General features: G+C 40.9%; 1 protein-coding gene across 1 annotated transcript in view; it reads left to right on the forward strand.

Annotated features, from left to right (window-relative positions):
- cacna1db (calcium channel, voltage-dependent, L type, alpha 1D subunit, b) overlaps positions 1–19065 on the forward strand; it is a 203019-nt gene that overhangs the window by 100754 nt on the left and 83200 nt on the right. The window contains exons 18-28 of the mRNA XM_051670137.1: positions 4646–4703; positions 4823–4955; positions 5092–5221; positions 5583–5642; positions 6147–6253; positions 6602–6689; positions 8021–8128; positions 8230–8282; positions 8363–8509; positions 12310–12511; positions 18316–18474. Coding sequence (XP_051526097.1) covers positions 4646–4703; positions 4823–4955; positions 5092–5221; positions 5583–5642; positions 6147–6253; positions 6602–6689; positions 8021–8128; positions 8230–8282; positions 8363–8509; positions 12310–12511; positions 18316–18474 — 1245 coding nt within the window. The remainder of the gene's footprint in view (positions 1–4645; positions 4704–4822; positions 4956–5091; positions 5222–5582; positions 5643–6146; positions 6254–6601; positions 6690–8020; positions 8129–8229; positions 8283–8362; positions 8510–12309; positions 12512–18315; positions 18475–19065) is intronic.

Below are 19065 nucleotides of genomic sequence, written 5' to 3' on the forward strand. Positions count from 1 at the left end.
GGGACAAAGCTGAGCTTTATCACGAAGCTATCTACTAGCCAAAAATGTGTGCAAGAATGTTTGTGAGGGGTCACGTGTGTGTGTGTGGTTAGTACGAGAGAGAGAGAGAGAATTAAGTGATGGCCCCAAAGCCGGTTTCGTGATCGTGGGAGCGAAAGCCGCTGTTAGTTTATCACTCAGAGACGCGGTGGATGGCTCGTAAACCATCCCGCGGTCTTTGATTCTTTAATGGATAAATTCAGTTTGCCGGTCTCACCCACGATAGCGGAAATGCACAACAGTCCAATGTGGTTGGACTACAATACAGCAAATCTCATTTGTGATAATTAATACCCTGAGTATTAGCAATGAGCGGACACGGCGGTCCGTAAACTGTACAAGCAATAACGTTGATACACAAGAATAACACACTATAATATTCTATCTCTGCCCAGATGTAAACCTCTTACTTGAAACGCATGAGGATGCAGAATGTGTGTTCATCCGTCCTTTAAATCCGACTCGGTTCCTCGAGGCTCGGGTGATGAGGCCGTTTCCTCACTCTGTCGGCGGGCGGTACGGCTGCTGATTCTCGGCAGGCTGGCGGAGAAATCAGCGACGTGGACTTGATTGAAGATGGAAGAGAAATCTTTTATCTCTTCACTTCTGCAGGCAAATGGATGAAGGTGCGGATTGCTCAGCGGTCTCCTTCGGATCCGTTAGTGTTCGGTGGAACACAGAGTAATCTCAACTTGTCCAGCGAGATGGAGATTATATGGCCACAGTTTCAAGTCAGATGTTACTTCCTTGTGCCACGAGGCTGCACCTGAAAGCAGCGATGAGCTGCGTCTACACACGGCGAGCAAAGTTGCTGGAAGCAAATCCTGGAAGCATTTTAGAGGTATTTCTTCTCCTGATGATGTCATGGTTGAGGTGCGTTCTGTTGTATGCCTCATCCAATAGGAGCTGAGAGTTATATCATTTAGTGAGCAAGGCTTCATGGGATTTGTAGTCTGTTTTGGACTCCCTTTGTTTGATTTTGGCGTGGTTTTTATCAGTAAGATTTATGACTTGGTATGTGGGCCTGAGTTAGGTTTTACGACTGTGTTAGGCCTGCCTTCGTCTTCTATCTGAATACATGAGGCCCAACAATGTTAAGCTTCATTTAACAAACCAAATAGCTTTCAACTTTGTTTGATATAATGGAAAGTGATTTTCTAGTACCAAATTATCAATTTAGCATGATTACTCAAGGTTAAGGTGTTGGAGTGACGGCTGCTGGAAATTGGGCCTGTCTAGATTTTATAAATGACTTTTTTCAAATAGTGATGGTGCTGTTTTTTTACATCATTAATGTCCTGACTATATTTTGTGATCAGTTGAATGCCACTTTGGTGAATAAAAGTACCAAATTCTTTCCATAAGAGCAAAATCTGTACATTATTCTAAACTTTTTGCCACCAGTGTAGATATTTAAAACTCCTTCCGTACATTTACTTTAGGAGCCATACTGCAGAAGAAAACATTTTTTATTGGAGAATGTTGAATATAATATTTAATATATTTTATTATTTTAAAATATCTAAAATACATTAAAACAAGATACATTTACCTGAGAACAAAATACTGTAAGATTTTTAGACTTGCTTTCAGAAAATGTATATTGAATATAAGTATATTTTGTCTTTGAAAAGATGATTTTGTCCTCTTTATTGCTAGTAAGCATGTTTAACACAACCTTTTAAGTTGAGGTGAATTGTCGGTTAAGAGCTAATGATTAATTGTTGCAACAATTGCCCGAATAGTTGAATAATCATTCTAATTATCGATAGATTAGTCGATTTATCAAAATAATCATTAGTTGCAGCCCTAGTAAGTAGTAATTGTAAGCAATGACATTTTGTAATGTTTTGTAATGTAATGAGGAACTGGTGGTGAGCTCAGATGTGATGTCAGCTGATGTTATCGTCAAAGAGGACCAGGAGGAGAACTCAGAAGTTACATCAGCTGATGTCATCTTTGGAGACGAACTGGTGGTGAGCTCAGACATTACGTTGGCTGACAACATTGTCTAAGAGGACTCAGTGGTGACATAATCGAACGGGACAGGGAATAGAGCTCAGACATGCTGCTGTCTCCTGGTCAGGTGAATCCAAGTTGATGATTTAGTCCCATCAAGTCATCAGCAACAACATGCTCATTCAAATCCAACAAACTCAGGCTATCCTTCCTAACTGCCAGCATCTCCTCACAGTTATCGAGGAGATAGTTGAGCCCATGCCAGCGGCGCAAGAGACTATTTCGAAACCGCACAGACCTCTGCCTATTTTATGAGAAGATGTTAAGAACCATCCTGCCAACATATTCCAATCAAGAATTTGACCTTATTATACTAGGCTTCTCAGACACCGAATGTCTCTGATAGCAGAAGTGACCAGTCACTTGTGGAAGAAGATCCTCAGAAGGTGGATAATGTCTCAAGTTGATAGTCATCATTGTGGGGACCCAGTCTCAGAAATGCTGTGGGATCAGTAGTAAGCAGCCCCATAATGTGGTTAGTCATTGGTCTCTGGGTCCTGACACGGTGATGGAGGATAACTGGCTGTACCCTCCTCGTGCAAAAAAAAATAAAAAAAATAAAAAAAATAAATACAAAATTCTGTGTCTCTGGATTTCTTTAGTCTACAGGTGCCGCTGTGCAAATAAAACAAAAATACAATGTGCAACAAAAATAAATGGTGCAAGTATTTTTATATGCAATTAATGACAAATAAATAAATAAATAGTTACATTAAATTGCTATAAATAAATGAATGTTTGCATTAAATTGCTGAAATCAAATAAACAATAATATTTTCAAATATTAAAGACGCATTCAGTAATTATTTTGTAATATATGTCGTCTAGGGGCATTGATGCAGCATCATTCAAATAACATTATTTTCAGTTACCGATATCATTGTAGAAGTTCTCTATTCACAGTCAGCCATGAATTTATTACATGAGTGAAAGTGTCCAATAAGGCCATAACAGAGATTAAGCGAATAGTATTCAGTTGGTCATGTGATCCAAATATGGCAGCCCCCTTGAGGGGACCCTCTCCATTTTGAATAAAACAGTTTTCATAAGGTTACTGATTTGACTGAAGTCTTTATCTCATGTGAGTTATATGTTTCAAAATTACTGTTAATTTTTATTAGAAGTAAAACTTTTTGTGGGAAAAATTACTGAGTGCACCTTAAACTATATTATTATTAAAACATATTTCAAATGCACTCGACTCAGTTAAATTTTTTAACCATTACTGGTTTAAGTGGCATTACTGACTTTACTTAAATTCAAGATCTTAGAAACCATTATAGCTGCATCTTGAATAACAACACATCCGGTTATTGGTATAGACATTTAAAGGCAACTCTATCACTCCTTTGAGAAATTAGGTTTGCAAATAAAATCTGTTGAAATTTAAATATGGGGCATACTACAAAAATGCATCAACTGTAGTTTCAATTTCTACACTTACTTTTATCTGTACACCTAAGAAGTCATCTGTTCTTGCATATTTTATTGTTGTGTTGGACTAATGAAACCTCTCTGTTGTGTGACTGTTGAATTTCTTTGAATTGCAACATCCTATAGGTTGTGGTCAATTCAATTTATCATCCTATGGGGCATGGTCATTTCAATTTTAATTCAGCATCTTTTGCATGGGTGTCCAGACTTTTTATGTTGGGGGCCAAGTGGAGAAAAAAGTAAGGTATTGCGGGCTGCATTTCTGTAATAATTAAAAGGTGCTACTAGATAGCCACTATTGCATCATCTCCATATATTGCACACTTAAAGAGCTATTCTGGGTTCAATACAAGTGAAGCTCAATTAACAGCATTTGTGGCATAATGTTGATTACAAAAATAATTTTGACGTTCATTAAAAAAGTGGTTACAGAAAGGCCTTTACAACGGAAGTAATTGGGGCCACTCCATAAATGCTAAAATACACATAGTTTCAAAAGTATAGCTACAAGACATGAACATTATACATTATTTAAGTGTGATTAAATTGCTTACTACCTTTATCTGTATAAAGTTATACCCAGTAAAGGGATTTCAGTGTTTCATTGTCATGTCCATTTGTTCATCACAGGACTACTTGCAAAATAAATAAATAAATGTACATGTAACACTAATTTGAGTTGAAATTATTTTATTAGCTTACTTTTAGAGAACACACAGTGATCCGAGAAGTAGGAAAGATGACTCGAAATACCCAGATGACTGGTCTGATACATCTTAATCCTTGGATGCACGGTTGTTACTCAGAAAAATCAGCCCGCTAGATGGCACCATTGATCAATCACAATCGATTATTCCAGAGACCCGTGTTAGCATTTTACTGGGGCTCAGAAATTGCAGGTAGCATAGTTTTTATAGTCTGGTGGGTATGGGCTTTTGTTTTTCCATTTGCGCTCTTAAGAGTCCAGAATGTTGCTATTATACCATGGAGCAACAATATTGAGTGTCCTGTTAAGTTGTAAATTTATATACTGCAGAAATAGTTAGAGTAGGATGGTACTGTTCCTTTTTGAATTCAGCCTCAGTTGTCAGTTGAGCCAATTGTTAAATTCTGAATTTTGCCCCACCTGTTGTTATTTGTGTTTGGGTTGCAGGTGTCAGCAGATGAGGAGTGTGATGAAGATCAAACAAATGAATTGTCTGACTCTACAGGTGAACATACTGCTTTATGTCATATCACAGAGATATCCCAGCCATGACAGCTGATCACTGTGTGTGCATGTGTGTGTGTGTGTGTGTGTGTGTGTGTGCGTGCGTGTGTGTCTGAGTAGGTGGGGATGAGGAAGATGAGCCTGAGGTGCCATCAGGTCCGCGACCCCAGAGATTGTCAGACCTGAGCCTCAAAGAGAAGACCCCACCCATCCCAGAGGGCAGCGCCTTCTTCATCTTCAGCAGCTCCAACCCGTACGGCACACACAAATCATGTTGTTTCAAACCTGTATGATTTACTTTCTTTTGTGTAACACAAAAGGAGATTTATTTGGAAGGGACTTTTGGACCAATATTGTTCATACTTCCATCCATCTGACCTCTATTGCAGGATTCGTGTGGCGTGTCATCGACTGATTAATCATCAGATCTTCACCAATCTCATCCTCATCTTCATTATGCTGAGCTCTGTCTCACTGGCTGCTGAAGACCCCATCCGAAACTTCTCTGCCCGAAACATTGTAAGACAGACACACACACACAAAAACCTTACAAATTTTTGTCTCACAACAGTTATTTCTGCAGTATTAGGGGTGTGCACAGGACATGTTCTGTCTGCACTGTTGGTCTATACATGCACTAGATGGATTGTTGTCTTTGGTTGTTTTTTAGCGTCTTGCAGCATTAACACTGTGCTTTTTTAAGACAGTATGTCACATTAATAACAGCACCTCGAGAACCCTCCATTCTGTTCCATTATGTTGTGCTCTGTCTAGCTGTTTTTTAATGCAGGAATGTGTTCTTTATGATGGCCATTTGTACTTACAGAATTTTCTTTTTATTGCATTAAATATGTTATACATGTAATCTCTTGTGTTGTAGGTTCTTGGTTATTTTGACTATGCCTTCACTGCAATATTTGCAGTGGAGATCCTGCTGAAGGTAAATACTCTAACTGTAATCTGCATGCTGTATTATGTTTACACCATATGGCCAAAAGTTTGTGGACACCTGAATACCAACATTCATACTCATCAAAACCATAAGGATTAATCCCACACTTTTCTGCTATAGCCTAGCATCTTCAACTCTTCTAGGAAGGCTTTCCTCTTGATGTTGGAATATATCTGTATGGATTTGCTCCCAGTCAGACACAAGAGCAACCTAACGCACACCTAGCCATGGATTATTCCTTTCATATACAGTGTGTGTGTGTGTGTGTGTGTGTGTATATACATATATATATATACTGGACATATATGAATACTGTACATAAGAAGAAATAGTATTGTTTTCAGCAGAAGCTCAGAAACATTGTATTATTCTCTGTTTTCATCTATATTCTTTATAACTACTACATTTAAATGTTGTGGTTGAATTCAGCTCTGGTAAAAGCTTCACATATTTATATTTCAGAACTTTATTTGTCATTGCTTTGTTCATTAGATGACAGCATTTGGTGCTTTCCTACACAAAGGAGCTTTCTGCAGAAATTACTTCAATTTACTAGATCTGCTGGTGGTTGGAGTCTCTCTGGTTTCCTTTGGCATACAGTACGTTCATTACCATCCCTTATAAAAATACATGTCATAACACACAAAGTATTAGTGTGCCTACACACTAGAGAAAGCTGTGACGGAGTATTGACCGATAGGAATCATTTTCACAATCCCTTGCATTTTTCTGTACGTCCTCGACTCCTTCCAAATCATCTGCATAGAAATCAAAGGATTCACAATGTTCTCTGACATGTGTCTAGTGTAAATTCTATAGTGGGGGTGCTCTTAAAGTTGTATTATTTGAAATCGGGCTTATTAGACTATGATGGCTTTGTATGGCAGTGCAGTGCTCATGTTCAACAGGTGAAAGTTGTGTTTGCATTTTTCTCTTTTTCATCGCAGATCATCAGCTATTTCAGTTGTGAAGATTTTAAGGATTCTACGTGTGCTTCGTCCTCTGAGGGCCATCAACAGAGCCAAAGGACTCAAAGTCAGACTTTTTCATCTCTGTATGACACTAGATACCGTCATTACAATTCTTGGCCTTGATAAGATTTATGCCCATAAGCTCTTTCTTTTCTGGTAAAATGTTTTGTTTTTGGACTATCTGTTTGTTCAACCAAAGGCAGACAGTGGGTGTGTTCTGGAAACCTGTTTGAAAACAATCTTTATTTTTGTACTTCTGTATAGTGCTAGAGCTGGGCGATATAATTGTGATGATTTTGCTGACGGTATAAAATTAAGCAATGTCATGAATATCGCAATAATTTTAATGCGCTGTTTATTTGCCCACTGTGTTTCCTTAAGAGTATGTCTTAGACTAATTTCACGGTCCTTTAGGGCAGCACAATTTATCAAAACAACATCAGAATCATAATAATATAGTCATATGTCAGTATTTAACAGCAAAAGGCAGTGATTGTTTTACATGAACACATGCTCTGTGTGCTGTCAAGTGAACAGGTGAAGTGCTGTTCTGTGTGCAAGTGCGGGGCACATGATTTGCTGTTTTCAGCCCTCTCAGAGCGGTTTGTGTGTGTTTATAACAAAAGCATGGCAAGTTCACACATTTGCACAATTCCAAACATTTGTAACCACTACAAGTTAAATTACAAATCTAAAAACATGGTACTTTCCACCAGAAAAGCTCCAGGTGAAATAAATATGACAAATATATGACTATAGTATAAAAAAAAATCTAATCCTTAAAATAATAATAATTATTATTATTCCGTATTATATTATAATAATAATTTTGACTAGGACTCACAATAATAGTTCAATAATTTTCAACAAGGTTCTAAAAAAATAAAGTGAGTAAAGCTGTAATTTTTGCACACCCTGTTCATTCACAAAAATGTTTTTGGTAAAAACATGTATATGTAGGAAAATAATGTTTTTTTATTAGGCTACTATGTATCATTGTATATGGGTGCATATAAATGAAAATGATTCAATATAATTTTGTATTGATTTAGTGTAAAACTGTGGAAAACATGCCTTTTAAATTAGACTTTTAATTCATGCATTAAACATTTTGAATCTACTTGACTATAATGGCTGTTAAGTTGAAATGATTGTTCCTCTGATTTCAGAGCAAATACATAATTATCGAGATAAATATACTGAATAATGTCAATTGGCTGAAAAATATTGAGACACATTTTTGATGCCATCACCTAGCCTTAATGGTGACGCGAATGGTGCTGAAATTATACACCTCAGCTTTAATATGACTGTATGAACCTGAGTATACCAGGTTATACCAATGAAAGTCAATTCTTTCTTTTTCTTTTTTCTTTCTTTCTTTCTTTCTTTTAGCATGTAGTTCAATGTGTGTTTGTGGCAATTAGAACTATAGGGAACATCATGATCGTCACCACACTCCTGCAGTTCATGTTTGCCTGTATCGGTGTGCAGCTCTTTAAGGTTACCAAGCAAATATTTTCACATGAAAACAAGATTTCACAAATTCTTGAACAATCAGTTTTCTCACATCTGTGCCCATTCTGAAAATCTTTTGTCCTCAGGGGAAGTTTTATCGCTGTACAGATGATGCAAAGTCAAGTCCAGAAGACTGCAAGTGAGTGTATGATGTTTATTTCAGCGAATACCCTGGTTCATGGCAGATCTGTGTGTTTCACCATGTTTTCGTGTTTCTAGAGGGACGTATATCGTGTACAGTATCGGTGAGACGGCGCTGCCACAGGTGCGAGAGAGGATCTGGTACAACAGTGACTTTAACTTTGATAATGTGCTAATGGCCATGATGGCACTCTTCACCGTCTCAACGTTTGAGGGCTGGCCCGCGTAAGACACACACACACACACACACACACACACACACACACACACACACACAAACAAATACATGTTTGTATACTACTAATACAATTCTATAGTTATTACACTGAGCTTATTATATTTTCTATCCTACTCCTTAAAACTTACCCTCTCACAAAACTTTCTGCATTGTTATATTAATATTATTAAGCAATTGTTAAATATGACTAGGAAAAGAATAGTCCACCCAAAAATGACAATTCTTTCATCATTTACTCACCCTCATGTCATCTCAAATTTGTGTGACTTTCTTTCATGGACCCCAGTCAAAGATATTTTACCGGAGACATAATGTCTGATTTTCCATGAAATGCAAGTGAATGGAGACCAAAATTTCAAGCTCCAAAAAGCACAAACTCAGCATAAATGTAATCCATAAGACTCTAGTTTAATCAATGTCTTCTTCAGCGATCCAATCAGTATTTGGGTGTGAAACAGACCAAAATGTAAATCCTTTTTCACTGTACATCTTGCCATTGCAGTCTGTAGGCACGATCATGATTTCAAGCTCGATTACACTTCCTAGTAGTGCTTGACGCATGCGCAGAGTGCTAGGAATTGAGCTTGAAGTTATGATTGCCAAGGAGACTGCTGTCAAGATTTAAAGTGAAAAAGTATATTTTGGTCTGTTCTCACCCAAAACCAATTTGATTGTGTCAGAAGACATGTATTAAACCACTGGAGTCTGATGGATTACTTTTATGCTGCCTTTATGTCCCTTTTGAAGCTTGAAAGTTTGGTCCCCCATTTATTTGCATTTTATGGACAATATCTCCATTAAAATATCTTTGTTTGTGTTCCACAGCCTAGGTAGCTCAGTGGTAAAAGACGCTGGCTACCACCCCTGGAGTTCGCTGGTTCCAATCCCAGGGCGTGCTGAGTGACTCCAGCCAGGTTTCCTAAGCAACCAAATTGGCCCGGTTGCTAGGGAGGGTAGAGTCACACGGGGTAACCTCCTTGTGGCCGCTATAATGTGGTTCGTTCTCGGTGAGGTGCGTGGTGAGTTGAGCGTGGATGCCGCGGTGGATGGCATGAAGCCACCACACGCGCTATGTCTCCGTGGCAATGCGCTCAACAAACCACGTGTGGGTTGATGGTCTCAGACGCAGAGGCAGCTGGGATTCAATCCTCTGCCACTTGGATTGAGGTGAATCACTACGCGACCACGAGGACTTAAAAGTGCATTGGGAATTGGGCATTCCAAATTGGGTGAAAAAGGGGAAACCCCCCCCCCCCATAAGGGTGAGTAAAAGATGAGAAAATTATAATTTTGGGGTGAACTATTCTTCAAGTCATTTAAATCATGGGCACACTTATGTGACACTTGGGATGTCAGGTTGTCTTATATTATGAGGACATTTTGGTCCTCATAATGCAGGTATACCTACTACACACACACATACACACATGCACGCACGCGCATACACACACACACACACACACATGTTGGTGCAACTATCATTATGAGGACTCTCCATAGACATAATGATTCTTATACTGTACGAACTATAGATACTATCCCCTAACCCTAACCCTAACCTTACCCCTAAACCTAACCCTCACAAAAAACGTTCTGCATTTTTACATTTTCAATAAAACATCGTTTAGTATGTTTTTTTCAGTGATTTGAATTATGGGGACACTAGAAATGTCCTCATAAACCACATTTATAGCATAATACCCTTGTAATTACCAGTTTGTAACCTAAAAAAAAGTCCTCGTAAAACCACTTAAACCTGCCCACACACACACACCTCAAACACCCTTGCTGTTAAAAGCAGTCATATTATTTTAACTATAACATAAAATCATGTTACTAAAGCACAATTTTATCATAACACATCATGTCTTGAGAAATTTGGTTTAATTCGTTTTATCAGATCTCAGGCAAGTGTGGTCAAGACAACCAACAATTCAGTAGTTCACATGTTAAAAGGGTCAAGCCATGAGAAATACATTTTTCTTTAATCTTTTGACATATAAGAGTTGATCAGATAAAATCAAGGGGTTGAGACACCTGTGGGGAAGCAGTAGAGATCTGCAGACACAATTGCAGAATATAATGCCAATAACATGTGTCTATGGTTAGTATAGGTGTTGTTTTATGTGAGAAAACGGTGTAGATGTTGTTGGCCATTGTTTAAGCAAAAGAGTTTTTGGGTGAATTGTAAGATTAATGACTAAATGTCTTTGAAGTCCAATCTTAATTAACTGTGAAATGCACGTTGATGCTGTTTCCTTTGTTATTTGGCTGATGAAGTCTTTAATTGGCATTAAATTGGTATCGCAGTCCGGCTGGAAGCTTGTGGCAGTTCATTTTGGGGAAGTCCATTCCCGAAAAAAGGTTCAGGCAGTTGCCAGTGGAGTATCCTATGTCAGTAGTTTATCCTCTGTGAAGTCCATCGTAGTAGACTGAGGTGTTGCAGACGATGATTGAAGCATCCCTCGCTGTCTGGCTGGCACAGGCTGCAGTTAGTGGTTTCTCTCAGTGGCACATAGCAGTTGGAGTGGACATCGGGCTGTATTATTTCTACAAAAATAAATGGGAACTAAGATTACTCGTTTCATTGTTTTATTATAAAGAGAAAAATTATCTGGAGTTTCATACTTGCCACATTATTGGATTAAATTAATTTTGAATTATGTGAAACGCTTGAGCAATGCTGGAAATTGCAGCTTATGAAACGGTAATGCAAGCAACAAATATATATACATTTTTCTGTATATAAAAACAGAGCTGCTGGAGAAATATTCCAGTGTTTGTTGGAGTATGTTTACTCAGAGCTCCGTGTGGTGCACTGAATTACAGCCGCCTGATTGATTGATAACTTAAGTTAACCATACAGCTATTACTTTATGGTGAAGCCTCATAAAATTTTATCTCAGCTCCAATAATTACAGCTTTGAAAATATATATACTGTGCATAAAAATAATAATAATTTTAAGATGTTTAGCAAATGTTAATTAAAATGTGGTGAGCTCAAGTAGCGTAAAGACAAAGCAGTGGCCGCTTGTGGAGGCAGCCTCACACTAGGGTTTGCTCCAGTGAGAAAAAATTTGAATGAAGAAAGGGCAGAAAACAACAGTTAAAGTGACAGTCGCCATAGCCACAAAATATTAAAATAGTGAGCTGCTGCGGCAGCTTCTGTTGAATAAAATGATTAATTGCAATGGAAGAGCTTTATCTGATTAGGGGAATGCTTCGAGCACTAGTGAGTCAACGAAGTCATCCATGTAAGCAGCAGTATATAAATGCTTACTCATAAATGCTTACTTATAATATGTAACATAATATAGTTCTTATATGACACTGCTATAATTCTGTATATGTAATTAAAATATTATTTAGTTCTTCACAAGTAATGTGGCCATAGAACAAGATTTTTATTTATTTTTTAATACAGTTGAAATCACACTGTTTCCACAGAGGCATATATCAACACTTAATCTCAGAGCTCATGGTATGTTTGACTCTACTTTGTTTCTATATTGAGTAAGTGAATGAGATTTTTATTCCCGAAGTTCTATTACTTTAAATAACACTAGCTGCATGAATACAGTAAATATCTGCATTTACATATACAACATTACATTTACAGAATGCATTACAAACATACAGACTGCTGTATTTTTGTGGTGAACAGTAATTTTCTTTAGGAATATTTTACAGTGTACATGTGTTATATTTTTATTTCAGATTGATTCCTAAATTATAGTTTGCAATGATAAAAATTGTCGATCACGAATTTCATTTTATCCCCTGCAGGCTGCTATACAAGGCCATTGACTCACACAGGGAGAACATGGGCCCCATTTACAACTACCGTGTGGAGATCTCCATCTTCTTCATCATCTACATCATCATCATCGCTTTCTTCATGATGAACATCTTTGTGGGCTTTGTGATCGTCACATTTCAAGAGCAGGGCGAGAAAGAGTACAAGAACTGTGAGCTAGACAAGAACCAGGTGTGAAACTCCACATACAATGTTTTTCTGATATAGGTATCACATACAACAGTAGTGCTGCAAACAGTAATCGCTAAAATTTATAATAATTGTTAATGGAAATAATTAACAACGAATGTCGTTATCGTTTAGCTCGGTCTGTGTGCTGTGCATGGAGAACCTCTGTGAGTGACTTCACTTTATAGTAGAGAAAAATGCATTTGTTACAACAGTATGTTAAAAGGACAGAACGTGTGTTTCTGTAGAACACTCTTCCTATTACCAGTTAACACGTAGATTGTAGGTTTATTATCATTTATAATTTAGTGATTTAAATTGTGCTACCAAACTGTCATTTTTGCTAATGTCTGGTGTACACATCACATAACTGTTGGTTGTTTACGGTTGCCAAGCAATATTGCAGTTTGACATATTAATATGAAATTCAGATCATGCACAGTCACAGGTGTGCTTATCCACCATTTTCCTGAGTGTTTCACGATTCAACTGTTTTCAATTTCCAGTCTCCAGTGTTTTCACTCACATCAGCATATTAGCAGGTAATGTAATGTTTAAAGTATTACATTTGTATAAACTGTCAAAAAACATGCAGATACTTCACAGAGTCGAGATGACCGTTTTTTTATAGACAGTGCCTCATCTGAGTGTGTAGATGACATGAAGCGATGGTCAGAGGTTAGTTACGTTGATATCATTAAGTATTCTGAGTTGTTATGACAGCCAACAACTGCACAAGTTGAGCCAGAAATTAATTCTTTCTCAAAGTAACACTTAAATGGTTGTTGTTGTTTTCCTCTGGATCGCTCAAATTGGCAGTTTTTACTTGGCATCTGGAGACCAGAAATAGAAAACAGGCAATTAGAATCATCATGGCGCCTCCCAGTGGTTGCTCAGGAAAACAGTGGATATCAGCTATTTTAGAACAACATCAAACATGTCTCTAAACAGTAACACATTATAAGTCTGATTGTCTAAGTCTTTTGTCTTTAACTAATGTGTTACACAATGTGGAGCTGTTTTTGCACTGATGCCAGGTTTATCATTCATATATTTTGAATACCCTTTTTTTTTTTTTGGTTTGAGAAAGTTTCTAAATAAAAAAAACTTTTTGTTTGTAAAGTATTTTGTATACTGGATTATCAAAAATAGGCATTACTACATGGTTATGTAATATATTAAATAGGGCTGTCAATTGATAATTTATTTAAATTGAATTAATTACATGATGTGACAACTAATTAATCAAATTAACAGCTTATGTTAATATATATTTAGAAAGGCCCCCAGATAAAGATAAGTTGGTATACAAGAATTAAAATTAGGGCTGTGAATCGAGTACATTTTTTAAACTAATTAATTGCACATTTTTCTGTAATTAATCATGAGTAATCACAGCTAAAATTCCAGAACATGATACATTACAACAGGCATTAAAAAATGCATCATAAATATATTTACTTTATACATTGTATTAAAGAACTTGCAAGAAATTGGTTAGCCATCATTTATTTTAATTTAAATATGTACGTTACATGTACTTTTTGTTGATAGAGTTAATTAGACACATTTTTACAGGTATTAATCTTTGATACAAGTATATGTACAGTATACAGTACATGCCATAAAATCAGTGGACATGCAGTAATGACAATTTGGGCAAAATCTTCTGACGTTTTCCAGTTTACTTTTTTAATAATTGGATCAAAAGGGCAGATTCAATTCATATCAAACTTTACTGGCAAGAGAAACTAAAGTGTTTATTGTACAAGTGTACAAGAGTGCATTATTAGACACTATACATACAGATATAAAACATATTGAATGCTGAAGTTTAAAATCTCAAAACGTCCAGGTTACTTTTGTAACCTCCGTTCCCTGATGGAGGGAATGAGACGTTGTGTCGATGTAGTGACACTAGGGTTCACTCTTGGGAGCCCCAAACACCTCTTCTTTTTTTTAAAAAGGCCAATGAGAATTGGCGAGTGGAATTTGCATGCTACTCCCCCGGACATACAGGTATAAAAGGAGCTGGTATGCAACCACTCATTCAGGTTTTGTGCTGAGGAGCCGAGACCAGGTCCCGGCCATTTCAGCGGGTAGTTCAGCATTGTGGCAAGAGGGACACAATGTCTCGTTCCCTCCATCAGGGAACGGAGGTTACGAAAGTAACCAGGACATTCCCTATCTGTCACTCACTCGACGTTGTGTTGATGTAGTGACACTAGGGGTCCCTATACAAAACGCCACAACTAGCTGAACTGTGTTGCATGAACTGGCCAGTCCAAGAGCCGACGGCTGTGTGCCCGTTGCCCCAGCCCGTCTTGGAGCTGTCTGTTGTAACCATGACGTGCCTGGAGACCTGCTCTGGGGGAACCCCTGCCCATAGAAATACAGGTCGGTCCAGGGGCTGAAGAGGCGGCAACAGATCGGCGTGATGGTCACGCGATGTGTCCCGCAGCACCATGCCCATCTCAGGACTCGAGTCCAAAGCCAGTGCTGAAGCAGTCTCATATGCATCAACTCGAGCGATGTGGCCGCCGCTGAGGATGCCATATGCCCCAGGAGCCTCTGAAAGTGTTTCAGTGGAACCACTGTTCTCCATCTGAATGCCTTCAGACAGTTCAGCACTGACTGTGCATGCTTGTTCGTGAGGCGTGCTGTCATCGAGACTGAGTCCAACTCCAGTCTGAGAAAAGAGATGCTCTGAACCGGGAAGAGCTTGCTCTTTTCCCAGAGCACGAGGTCCCTGTGTGCGCATAGCAACTCTCGAGAGTGAGCTAAACATTGAGAGTGCAGATGCCCACTTCCCTTAGCGAGGCAAGGGCTGCCTCCGCGACCTTTGTGAAGATGTGAGGAGACAAGGACAGGCCGAAGGGGAGGACCTTGTACTGGTACGCCTGGCCCTCGAAGGCAAACCGCAGGAAGGGTCTGTGTCGACGTAGGACCGAGACATGGAAGTACGCTGCGAACCAATCTAGATGTCGGACGCTTGCTAGAATGCGTTTTTGCATCAGCATCTTGAACGGGAGTCTGTGCAAGGCCCGGTTCAGTACTCGCAGGTCCAGGATTGGTCGCAACCCACCGCCTTTCTTTGGTATGATGAAGTAAGGTCTGTAGAACCCTTTCCTCATCTCGGCTGAAGGGACAGGCTCTATCACGCCCTTGCTCAGGAGGGTCGCGATCTCCGCACGCAAGGTAGCGGCATTCTCGCCCTTCACCGAGGTGAAGCAGATGCCGCTGAACCTGGGCGGGCGCCTGGCAAACTGAATCGCGTAACCAAGTCGGACGGTCCGGTTCAGCCATCGCGATGGGTTGGAAAGCGCGAGCCACGCATCCAAACTCCGGGGCGAGGGGGACAAAGGGGATAATCGTGTCGGACATACCGGCAGGTGGGGCCTCGCGGCGGGGCAGAGCTCGAGGTGCCACATCGAGGGGACTCGAGCCCTTGGGCCGTGCTGAGTCCAGGGACATCGAAGCACTTACCTGGCTCCTGCCGCCCACCATAATATAGGTCGAAGAGGAATCTCGTCCCCGTAGTCCACTGGAACCAATCCTGTGTTGGCGTGTTTGTGCCACAGCTGGGCGTACAGGGGCGGGGGGTCTGCCGCTGGAGCGCCATACCTGCCAAAACGGGACGGTGGATGTGACGGCCGTGCGCACCGGATATGTGACCCAGGAGACAAGGGAACCATTCTTTTGTCAGGCTTTTGGGTGCCACAGCCTCCTGGGCATGTGGCAACAAAAGATTCTCCTCCCGGCCCTCCACCGGGGGATGGAGTGGTCTGTCGACCAGCCCCAGAGAAGTGGATCTCCTCGCCCCTTGGTCACCTGTCTCAGGGGCTCTTCAAAGCCTTCCTCGGGTTCTTAGCGGTCAGCCGCGAGACAGGTGGCATCTGCTTCCTGTGTAGGGCTCCACGCTGGAGCTGGGCCATGGGGGCGGGCTGCGGCAGAGCCAGTGTTGTTGCTGCAGGAGGACGCCCTTGGCGACGAGCAGACAGAGTGTGGGGTCTTAAGCCGCGCCGGGGCAGGATATGTTGTAAAACCTCCATCTGCTTCTTCACCGCCGAGAACTGCTGGGCAAAGTCCTCGACAGCATCGCCAAACAGGCCAACCTGGGAAATGGGGGCGTCAAGGAACCGTGCCTTGTCCGCTTCTCCCATCTCAAGTTAAGGCAAAGAATGCGCTTCTATACCACCAGGGTGGACATCGCCTGCCCGAGAGACCGCGCCGTGACCTTCGTCGCCCGGAGAGGGAGGTTGGTCGCCGAGCGCAGTCCCTGCATCAATCCCGGGTCAGAACTACCCTCGTGCAGTTCTTTTAGCGCCTTGGCTTGGTGTACTTGCAGGAGAGCCATGGCGTGCAGGGCGGAGGCGGCTTGTCCAGCGGCACCATAGGCTCTAGCCGTAAGGGACGACGTAAACCTACAGGCCCTGGATGGGAGTCTCGGGCGCCCATGCCAGGTGGTGGTGCTCTGCGGACAAAAGTGCACCACGAGCGCCTTGTCCACCTGGGGATCACCGAATACCCCCTGGCCGCTCTGCCATCGAGGGTAGCGAGAGTGGGGGAGCTGAAAGACCGGTACCGGGCAGTAAAAGGTGCCTCCCACGATCTTGTCAGCTCCTCATGCACTTCCGGGAAGAAAGGAACGGGGGCGGGGCGTGGCCAGCGCCCCATGCCCAGGAACCGATCGTCGAGCCGCGAGGGTTCAGGGGAGAGTGGAGGGTTCCACTCTAGCCCGACGCTCGCGGCCGCCTGGGAAAGCATGTCCGTCATTTCCGCGTCAGCGTGAGGCTGGGCGACCGTTCCCGAAGGAAGAAGCCGACCTGAAGCCTCTGCGTCAGACTGGATGAGCCCGCTCTCCGATGCTGCACTCGATAACTCATTGTCTTCCGGAGCTCCGAACGAGAAGTCGAACTCGCGCTGAGATGAGCTGCCGGTCTCGTGCGAGAGCCTGATCGGGGCAAGCAAGCATGCTGGGGAATGGGAGGTCCGTGGGGGGATACCCAGTGGAGGTGGTCCCATTGATGTCCCCAAATCGCCCCCAGTGCTAACGGACACGGCCTCAAACCCGTAGGTAGAAGGACCGGTGCAGGGAACCACTGGGGTGGCTTGCTTTCTTACGAAAGACTTTTCAGACAGATAATAAGAGAGATGTGCTGATGAGCAGAAGTATAGTACAGAGAATGATAGTAGTGTTACTCAAGAGAGAGAAGCAGAGTGCATTTCAAGTCTTCTGTTTTCTGTGTCAAGTTAAATGTAGTTTGAAACTTTGAAAAATGCATCTCGAAATCCCTGCATTTTGTTGTACTCAGTCCTGTTGCTCTCGTTGGTTTGACGAGGCATGTTGCCTGTACAACTTGAGTTGCACTGACTGCCCCCTACTGCCACAGATTCGAAAACACATCAAGGTGGCACATCAAGCTTAACGAGTAAGGAACATTCCTTACTACAGAATTTATTTAGGGGTCTAAGACATGATTAAATGCATTAATTTTGCCAAAATGTTATTTTTCATATAATTAATCATATCGATAGAACTAATATAAAAGATATTTGGATAGATTTTCAAAAGAAAAGAAAATCTTGGTATTAAAATACTTATACGGTGATTTTCATACTGCATACCACACATAGTCTCATTAATATAAAATAAATAATATAAAGTGAAGAGTGCAGCCCATGAGGCTGAAGGGATCCTGCTTTGTGGCGCCTGAAGCTTTCCATAGTATAGGCCTTAGATCATAGATAGGAAATGAATGAGCAAAGAGAATGTGTGTTGATTGCACTCTTGTGTGTGTCTTTAGCGTCAGTGTGTGGAATACGCTCTGAAAGCACGTCCACTGAGAAGGTACATCCCTAAAAACCCATACCAGTATAAATTCTGGTATATGGTGAACTCGACGGGCTTCGAGTACATCATGTTTGTGCTCATCATACTCAACACACTCTGTCTGGCTGTTCAGGTGAGTGTCTCTAAACATTATCACACAATGTTGTTTATCACCAGGGCTGATGTGGGGTCAGCCCTATTCAGGACTTGGTGGAAACGTATGGGGCCGTCTTGTGATAAAATATCATAATGTAGTACACTTTATACAAATATTTTGCCAGAGTTCGCGAGGTTTATGGCATTGTGTATTTAATAAAAGAGCTTTGCAAAATACGCTGATGTTCTGGCTCATGACTTTAAGTTTGACTTGAAAGTCTTGAGTAGTAATATTATGGACTTTATGTCAAAATGATTGATGAGGGGGCGTGTCCGGAAGTAGGTGACATATGTTTATGTATGATAACCATAACCATAGTGTCTGGCTGGATGTCTGTTGGTGGTTGAATGGCCGAATGTTTTGACTGGAAGTCTGTTTGAGAGGTAATGATAAATGGAGATTTTGACAGGTGTTTATGTCTGATAACAATAACCAGATGTCTCTGACTGTAGTTTGACCTTTGGTTGACAGGATGTCTGGTTGTGATGACAGCAAGTCTGTTTTGTGGTTACAGGAAGTGTGTTTTAACTGACCGTGGTTTGATCTTTGGTTTGACATGTTTTAAGT

This window comes from Myxocyprinus asiaticus, chromosome 33 (assembly GCF_019703515.2).
Source record: "Myxocyprinus asiaticus isolate MX2 ecotype Aquarium Trade chromosome 33, UBuf_Myxa_2, whole genome shotgun sequence".
NCBI classification, from domain to species: domain Eukaryota; kingdom Metazoa; phylum Chordata; class Actinopteri; order Cypriniformes; family Catostomidae; genus Myxocyprinus; species Myxocyprinus asiaticus.